The sequence below is a fragment of the Mchenga conophoros genome, linkage group LG9 (genome assembly GCF_057382185.1).
Source record: "Mchenga conophoros isolate Kocher_MC1m ecotype Shallow Benthic linkage group LG9, M_conophoros_male_GT1.1, whole genome shotgun sequence".
NCBI lineage: Eukaryota > Metazoa > Chordata > Actinopteri > Cichliformes > Cichlidae > Mchenga > Mchenga conophoros.
The window spans coordinates 13,368,825-13,378,702 of NC_140534.1; the positions used below are offsets into that span (position 1 = coordinate 13,368,825).

A 9,878-nucleotide genomic window follows, 5' to 3' on the forward strand; every position below is an offset into this window, starting at 1 on the left:
CTATATTTATTAAGTTTTGCAGGCTTGTTTGCACAACAAGGCTAAATAATTATATAAACTTTTCTAAATCTAAATAGTGGACTTTAGTAGAATTAAAAAAATAAATGTAGTGCAGGTCTATGAGGATTTTTAGTGCTATCATCTAGTTCTGATTCTGGTTCTGTCTTTGTTAAGTCCTCAGTAGTCCTGATTTTGAACTGTTGTAGTCCTGTTTTAATTCCGGATCAGTTCTGGGTCTGGTTGAATTGGGGTTTAGTCCCTGTGTCTTGATACAGCCCCGATTTTGTTCTGCCTTGCTGCTTAATTAAAAAACTAGTTTAAGGTGTCCTGCATATGTGATATATATTTTCCCCTATATGAAGTCATTCTTTTTTGAACAAAACTCAAAACAGAGCCTATTAATCTTTCAGTCATTTTTACCCCACCCCCCTCAAAAAAAAAAAAAAAATCCCACATGCATACTACCCTTTAGGGCTAAGCCCCGGGTGTTTCAAATGTCTGGCTCCGCCTCTGTACATAATGACATCAATTTTAATAGACCCTGTGCACGAGAAAATGCTAACTTCCTGGTTTGAGACCGGATGTAGGGTTGTACATTTCCGGTAGCTTTACTTTGCGGTCAATGGCTACTGCGAAGATATACTCCAAAATCATGTCCAAAACTCGAAAACGGAAAGATCGCGTTAAGTTACAAAGAGCAGAAGGTGGGAACACTCACCACTGTTGTGTCATAAAAAATCGAATGATCAATTTTGACGTTTAAAGAGTTTAGATCGATCAGTTGTTTACATCACTCAACACAAGCAGAACTGCATCACTGCAGCAGAAGACACATTGTCCACATTCAGAAGCACATCTCTGTATAGTGACTGGTCTTATGATTTAAACAGGCAAATGTTCCGCATTAAAACTACAGGTGAAAAAAAGTCAAACCAGATGTTTCCCCGTTATGTCGATATCAGCTAGTCAAGTACACACCTACACAGCATGTTAACAAACCGTGAAAAAAAGCCACACAAAAAATTAATGATTGCTGGTAAGGGTTTCTATACATTAGTATTTACGAAGGGTATGTTGTGACTTACCTTCAAAATTACAGCGGTCCCTCGCTATAACGTGGTTCACCTTTCACCTCGCTGTTTCGCAGATTTTTTAGTGCAAGTTTGCATGCTTTTTTTTTTTTTTACATCACATTGTCCTGCGTCCTGATCGCTGCTGACGATCTCCTCCGTGACGTGTCTCCTGTACAGTACAGAATCGCTGCATCGATCGCTAGCAGTGTGACTCTGAAGTGCAGTACTGGATGTCGACGAAACATTTTGCACTGTCAAAAAATAAAATTGGCTACTTGATTTCACCTATCGCTGGTTGTTTTTCGAACATAACACCCGCGATAAACGAGGGACCACTGTTTACAGATACTGAGAAATATAACATTTGACTCCCTTTTCTCTTTTTGCTCTGAGGTGCGGGGGAAAAATATCGACAAGTCGATGAACATCATTTACAGATATATTGGGTAAATGCCCAAGACATCTATAGAAATGTAAATCGCCGCTTGATTCATTCATTTGCTTAACTTGTTTTGGACCGTAAACAAGGCGCGAATAGGACACCGGAAACAAAGCTCCCCACAGGAGTTTCCGCACCGGAAGTAGCATATGCTAACGTGCACATAGTCAATTCGTTTTAATTCCCTTGACAAACTCCTTTGTATTTAATTAATAAATCATTTTATATAGTTTTTTCTTACATTTCACACATTTTTGTCTTTATTTATGTGTTTTGAAAAGGTTGGGTTTTTTTTTTTACAATAATTAAATAAATTAGACTAGCATAGATACTAGTGTTAAAAAATACTCCAGTAAAAGTTGAAGTACTGATTGAAGTTCTTTACTCAAGTAAAAGTGAAAAAGTACAGTACAAGGTTTCTAGACTGTCTTAATGTACAAGCTGTGATCAGCTGAACTGCTGCTTTTGTGGATTTGCATAGTTGTTCTGGCTGATTTCCATCCTCTACACTGACAGTGTACTTTTTATGTTTACACTATAGTATACACTACACAACCATCATTTTCTTAATTTCAAATTTATCTCTACTACCCCTTGTGTAACTTAACTCTGACCATGAGCACCAAAGTCATTGTGCACTAGTCACATACACAATGCTGGAAGATCATATTTTGTCCAAGTTTGAACGATCTAGCTGTTAATTTGAGGTGAGTTTGGCAGTTTAACTATTTTTTAACTTAGGTTGTGGCTCGATTTGAAGTGGATTTGGATGCCTTGCTTGGAGAAAATTCTCCTGTGTCCCTCTGATAAACCTGCTACATAAGACATACATATGAAAATGTTCAGTTTGTCCTTGTGATTACCCCTAGTTGGTGTCTGACCTTCTTTCCTGTGCATCTTTGCTGATTTGATGAAAGCACAGTTGTAATAACCACAGGTTTATTTTATGTTGTTTTTTTTTTAAATGAGTGTGTTCTTTTTCTTTGCCTTCTGGCTTAGGGGGAATGTTTTCTCCCTGGTGTTGCAAGTTCGTGAGGGTCATTTAAAACTCACAAACTAAGCAACATAGTGTATGCTATACAGTGCAACGAGGAGTGCTCTGACCTCTACATTGGAGAAACCAAACAGCCACTCCATAAATACATGACACAACATAGAGGAGCTACTCAGGTCCACCTCAACAGGACAAGACTCAACTGTACATCTGCATCTAAAGGATAAAGGTGCAAATGTTCCCATTTTGGACCAGAATACGAATGGTTTGAAAGAGGACAAATAGAGGCCATTATCCACTGTAAATGATCATTATTTAACAGAGGTGGTGGCTTACGACACCAACTGTCACTTACAGTGTAGTTTTCAGATCCCTTCCCAGGTATCTCACCTCTACTCACATTTTGCGTCACATGATAGAGTAAGACAAGGTTTCACAATGGTTTCACTGAAAACCTCTGGTTTGGTGGTAATGACCCACACCTTTTTTCTCCCCTTGGCTCATGTGATGAGGCATATAATTAATACTGGTACAAGGATCCTCTTCAGGTACAACCCTCACTAGGGTTTAAATAACTGGGACCTTCAACCATGTGGTTTTAGAACTGAAGAAGCATCTTAGATTAGAGATGCAATGTCTTCAAGAGACGAAGAATTCTTGTCGCTTGCTTTCCAAGTGACTTAGACTTCCATGAAATAAAAGACTGAGAACCTACACAGATATCTCAATTGCTATTTCCATGTCTTATTTAATACAGGATGGCATTCACTTTCAAGCATTTATAATTGGATGGGCAAAATTCCACAAAGGGGGCAGCAAGTTATTTAATACAGTATTAGTGATGTGAATAGAGGGCAGCATGTGTTAGCCCTGCATCAGATTGGCGAGATGTCCAGGGTGCACTCTGGAGTAATTTAGTGACATTTTAAGGTGGAGTTTGTCCTGCAGAAACTTTAGTTGATGTGTTGTGATGTGACTCTGCTCATCTGACAGCTTTCTGTCTCTGGATTGTTGGAGCATCTTGAGCTGAACCAGCTGAAGGAAAAACAAAGAAATCAATGAAAAACAAATCCCTTTTGTTTTACTACAGAACAGTTATTCTGTAAGTTCAATTGAGTGTATCACAGAAACATTTTTCTCACCACTCAAACATGCCCAGTGTGCTCACAAGCATTATGATTCCCACAATCTTCACTATAGTGTAGACACCAACCAGTATGCCAGCTGAAATCAAACCAGATTTTAGTGTTAAATGTATGTATGAAGTGACAAAATGAAAATAACTAACTAACCTACTTTACCTTCATTGTAAGTAACAGTCACATGACTCTCTGCTGATGTCTGATTACCCAGATCATTAGTGGCCACACAGTAATAAACTCCTCCATCTGTTACATTGAAGCTGTAAATCTCTCCTTCAGATACTTTCACAGCTCCATCTCTGCTCTTCTTGAACCAGGTGAAGTTGCTGACTGGAGGTTTGGCTCTGCTGGAGCAGGTCAGGTTCACCCAGCTGCCTGCTGACACCAAACCTGATGGACTGATGGATGCTGAGGTGTCTTTAGGAGCATCTAAGAAAAAAAAGCGAGTTAGATAACTATTTTTCACTATAGTATTCAGTTGGCTCTCGTTCATTGCTATGGTATGATTTCTCTGCGCCTCATACTGACACTTTTTATGATTTCTTTATAGTATACACTATATAACCATCATCAACTTAGCTTCACATTTATCTCTACAACCCTTTATGCTGCTTAACTCTGACCATGAGCACCATAGTCATTGTGCACTAGTCACTTTACATCCAACACAGAGGTACTTTCACCCCACTGCACATGGAGTTGAAAACTTGCAGCAGAGTTAAAATCTTTTTAACTCTGCTGCCACAAGGACAGATGCAGAAAATCTTTACCACCAGCAGCGCTAAATTTAGACTCCCTACATTATCACATATAAATTTGTATTCATAGAATTAGTTTCACATTTTGACTGCTGTAACACAATCATTTCAGGATAAATTAAGTATTTCTTTTTTCTTCATTTTTAAAATTTCATTAAGTAGTTTTTATAAGGACAGCCTTATAAAAACTACTTAAAAATTATATCCCACGAATCATGATGAGCTGACAGGTTCAAATAACAAACTCTGATTGTCTTACATGAAACACTGAGAGTCTCTTCTGTCTCTGCTGTCTTGGTGTCGTTTCCTTGGTTCACAGGATATCTGGCAGAGCAGCTGATCTTCTTTCCATCATGTGTGTCTGACAGAGTGATGTTCTGCTGGATTTTAGTTGTAAAGCTTCCATCTGTGTTTTCCTCTATTTTGTTGTGAGAGTCTTGTTGGAGATTCCAGGTGAGTTGAGGAGGGGAGTGTGGACAGGGAGTGAGAGCTGAGCAGGTTATAGTGACAGACTCCCTCTCCTTCAGATCACCTGGGATTGTAATATCGGGCCTCCAAGGAGAATCTGTGGTTTCACATCACAAACATAGTTTAAAAAAAGAGTTTAATTGGTGTGCATTTGCAGGTTTACTCATATGCACTAAATAGCAGTTTAACAAACCCATCTATAAAGCAGTTGAGACTTAGTATGTAATCCACTGAATGCACCTATGTACAACTCAATGAAACATTATAACGAATCAAAAATGGTACAAGAACAACACATTTAAGGATAAAATGTGAGACATTGGATTAGTTTTGAATAACATAGACATTATTAAACAATCTATTTAAAAAGAAAGTTGAGGCGAGGGTGAGAAAATACTAGAAATATTGTGTAATGTCAAAATTTCTTTCTTTTTTTTTTTGGTTTTCAGAACTGAACATGTGAGGGATTTATCATTCTCAAAGAGTGTTGAGGTAAATAGTTAAACAATGTTAAAAAAAAGTTCTCAACAGAAAACATGCAAAGATTGAAGATTGTGTACAGGGATTTCTATAAATTCTATAAGTGACAACCAGTGGTCAAAACAAGTGCTGATTTGTATTCTAAAGATGCACAAACACTACTGCTTTCTCTAGGTTTGTATGTAAGATCTCCTAAACAAGTAACAGCTGAAAATAAAATAAAATAAATAAATGATAATAACAAAAGGTCAATCAGATGGACCAGTACGGCAAGACTGTGATGATCCACTCGGTAAATTAAATCTGTTGGGCATCTTTCTTGGCCTTCAGACAATAATCCCGATGACTAAAGAACCAAACGGGTTCTTTATTCGTAGGGAAAGAGTCCGTGTGCTTAATCATTTTTAAGGTCAGGTTCTGGTCTTAAAAATGATTTTGTATATTATGCAACAATGAAAATTATGTTTGTCTCAGACTCAGAAAAATTCGATGTTCTTTCTTTCTATTTTACTTATAAAACAATCTAATTTCCCAGTTTTAACCCTTGATATGTTGTTTGTACATGGTTTGTAAATCCCTGTATTTGGGTTCTGGGCTTTTAAAAAAAATCTTTCTGAAAATTTCACACATTTTTTTAAATGAAATAAATCAGAACAGTCATTGTGACTGTAGGGTTACTGCAACTTTCAGAATGAAGGCATATATTTTTATGTTAGAAATGAATTCAAAATTCTTTACCTCTGATTGTTATTTGAAGAGAATCACAATGAGCTGTTGCCTTGAATGGTTCACTCTCTACTCTGAAGAAGTATGTGTCTGTGTAGTTTGTGGTTAAATTAGAAAACAGAGTGGTGCAGTCTCTCTGACTCAGGTTCCCAGTAATAAGATAAGAGAGAGATAAGATAGAACTTTATTAATCCCTCGGGTGGGTTCCTCTGGGATACTCATTGGATAGATGCTAACTGCTCCACTACTGTTGAAGATCACATTGTTTCTGGTAACTCTATGATAACTTTTAATCCACACTCCAAAGGTTTTTCTTGTGCTGATAAATGTCTGTCCTTCTTTGGGTCTGAAGCTACATGAAATATGCAAACAAGATCCACTCAGTGCTTCCAGCTTCTTTGGAGCCGTTATGAAGAGGTCTGCTCCATCATGACAATCAGGCAAAGCAGCTGTAAGTACAGTGTCATGGTTAACAAAATGCTGTTCTTTTCATGTTTGCAGTTCAATGTTTATATGTAAGTGTTACAGTTTTCGTCAGGACATGAACAGTTGACTCTGTTTTCAAAGGTCTTCCATTTTGTTTCAAAATGAGGTTAAATTAAAAAATCTTTTCAATAATGCCTTTGAATAGCTGAACAATCAGCTCACCTGAAAGAAAGAGACCAATCAGTAGCACACCGACAGTCAAAATGTTCACAGACAGAAACTCCTTCCCTGTGTTTACAAATAAAAAAGCAACGGCAAGAATCAGATAAACAGATAAAAAAGAAATAAAATCATTGTTTTGAATCATTTCACATGTGGAGCTTTTACACAATGTTGTCTTTAAACCAACTTTTCAATACAAACTCATTCTGTGCAATCACATTTTTCATCCGTATCAGTGGTTTGTGTCATTTTTGTAATTTTTAAGTACACCTGTGGAACTATGCGAAAATAACTGAAATGCAATAAAAACAATATATCTCAGAGTTCATGTCAAATTAAAACACTAAATAAATTATTTGATGCATCATTTAGTTGCGGTGAAAAAAAAAAGTAAAATGTGCCTTACAGAAGTGTGGAGTGTTAGTGTAAGATTTGTCACTGTGACCCAGAGTTTTTTAATTTTGGGAATGTTTAGGAGTTTTCTGTTTTGTTATCCTTGTATTATAGTTCTATATTTTCAGCTCTGCTTTTGACACTGTAGATCACAGTATCATGATAAACAGACTCGAGAACTTGTTTGGGATTACTGGTGTTGTTTTAAAATGGTTTATATCATATCTGTCTGAGAGATCTTTTACTGTTTGCATGAATCATGTCACATCAGAATCAACAGTTTTGCCGTGTGGGGTACCTCAGGGATCTGTCCTGGGTCCAATTCTCTTTTTACTTTATGTATTTCCCCTAGGCCAAATTATTAAGCGCTATAAATATATCTCCTATCATCTCTATGCTGACGACATCCAACTATACTGTTCCTTCAAAATGTCTGAGTTTTATAAATTGTCTAATTTAAGTAATTGTCTGACAGAAATCAACAAATGGTTATATGACAATTTTCTCCAACTAAACTCTGATAAAACAGAAACTCTAATTATTGCTCCAGACCACATGGTCCCAGAAATTAGACAGCATATCAGCTTCTTAGACCCTTACGTAAAATCAAGCCTTAGAAATCTCGGTGTCTTATTTGACAGCTCGATGTCGCTCGAGCAGCATTCTAAGCAGCTGGTCCGAAACTGTTTTTATCATTTACGGAATATTTCTAAACTCAGACTAATGGTATCAAAGCTTGAACTTGAGATGATTATTCATGCTTTTATTTCTTCTCGTTTAGACTATTGTAACGGCCTTTTTACTTGTTTTAACAAATCAGCCTTAAATCGTCTTCAGACTGTGCAGAATGCTGCAGCACGTCTCTTAACAGGCACCAAGAGAAGATCGCATATCACTCCAGTCTTGGCCTCCCTTCACTGGTTGCCTGTAAATTTTAGGTTTCAGTTTAAAATTTTAGTTCTAACCTTTAGGGCCCTGCATGGTCAGGCTCCTCAATATTTATCTGACCTGCTGAAATCACATACATCTTCTCGGGCTTTAAGGTCATTAGATCAGAGACTGCTGGTGGTACCACGCACTCGTTTTAAAACTCGTGGTGATCGGGCCTTTCAGACTGTGGCACCACGGTTGTGGAATTCTCTCCCACTGTCTCTTCGCTGCACGGACTCCATTGATTCTTTTAAGAAACAGCTGAAGACATTTTTATTTAGAAAAGCATTTGATTAATTTCTTCTTATGCTGTTTTTATAGTTTTATTGTTTTACATTGTTTTATTTACTGTTATATTGTTTTTATATTCCCATTTTCTGTGTTGTAAAGCACTTTGTGATTTTTATCTGTGAAAAGCGCTATATAAATAAATTTTACTTACTTACTTACTTACTTATTTGTCGTCAGTCAGCATTTGTTATTATGTTGGTTAGTTTAGTCTTTGCCATCCTGTGTTTCTATGTAAAGTAAGTCTTGTCTCTGTGTGTCTGTCTGGTACCTCTGTTCTCTCTTGGTCCCTCACTCTCTTCCTTGTCTTGTCTCTGTCTCCTCCCTCTGTTCCCTGTATTTTGCCAGTTTGGATGTCAGTGTGTTTCCCATGTTTTCCTATGACTGGTCTCTCTCTGTTTCTGGATTTATTGTGTTAGTCTCTTGTCCCGTGTGGATTATATTTGGTTTTGCCTCCCCTGTTTCATTAGTCAGACTCATTCCAGCGGTGTTTCCACCTGTTGTATTTCCCAGTTTAGGTTCCTTATCATTTCCTAGTTTCTACATGTTTGATTAATCCAGCAATAAAGTTTCTGAGTTCAGCCCTGCTTTGTGTTCTGCATTTTTGGTCCTATCCTGCATGCCTCCCACAGCATTACACAACAGGTTTATACTATTTTTACAGTAAAACATGCACCATTGTTGTTAGGAGGAAGTTTAGAAACAGGACATGCTGATTAAGAAAAAGTGTTAGCATGTTCACATGCAGGCACAAGCTTGTTCCCTTTTTAGCGAGCAAAATAACCTAGCTGTTTTAATGAAATAAAAGGCAATAAACAACCGATTCTGTCAATTTATACACATTGACAATAAAATGTTCTTTGTGTAGATTCTTGTAACAGAGATTTTTAATATGGAGAGTTATTTTATTTCCTGGTTAAATAAAGCTTTAAATAAAAATGTAATTAAATAAATAAAGAAGAATAACAAAATAAGTTTTAGTTTAAAACTTAAGAATAAAAAGCTGTAAAATGTTTGCTTACCCCACATTAAGTCTGCTGATGGTCTTATGAGTAAACTGAAGCAGCCTGTAGCAAATTTCAGGAAGAACATATAGAGACATCCACTGACTGCACTGCACTGCATAATGAAGTCAGTTTTGTCCTTCCTGCTTATTTCCTGTGAATGAAGTCAGATGATATCCTTAAACATATCTTTAGCTTGTATTTGTCAAAGCCTCAAAGCTTAACCTTGCAGTAATGTTTTAGTCATTCTCAGTATTAATATACAACTTTTGCTAATACAAATGATGCTGACATCAGAAGCAACATACTTGTAATGCACTGTAAAATAATCATATTAAAAATGAGAAAAGCAATAGCATAATATTATCGTGAAGTAAATGTTTTAGGTGGCTCGACATGGGTGAGCAAAGCACATAGTCTGGGAGGACAGAATGGAAACGGTCTTTGTTACACAAAACACTGCCCCAGAAGAAACAGCCAGTATTTCAACAGGTGTGGAAAAAATGTCACCGTTACTCACCACAACCGGCTGCTC

The 9,878-nt window shown here is 37.0% G+C and overlaps 1 protein-coding gene across 1 annotated transcript; it reads right to left on the reverse strand.

The window, feature by feature from the left end:
• Positions 1-3,355: 3,355 nt before the first annotated feature.
• Positions 3,356-9,386, reverse strand: LOC146566952 (B-cell receptor CD22-like). Its single transcript, XM_085286558.1, has 8 exons — positions 9,362-9,386; positions 6,729-6,794; positions 6,298-6,529; positions 6,093-6,238; positions 4,666-4,971; positions 3,808-4,077; positions 3,649-3,730; positions 3,356-3,541 (listed from the first exon to the last, which is right to left on the reverse strand). The coding sequence occupies exons 1-8, from the start codon at positions 9,366-9,368 to the stop codon at positions 3,460-3,462; spliced, it is 1,191 nt and encodes a 396-aa protein (XP_085142684.1). The 5' UTR covers positions 9,369-9,386; the 3' UTR covers positions 3,356-3,459.
• Between the last annotated feature and the right edge of the window lie 492 nt (positions 9,387-9,878).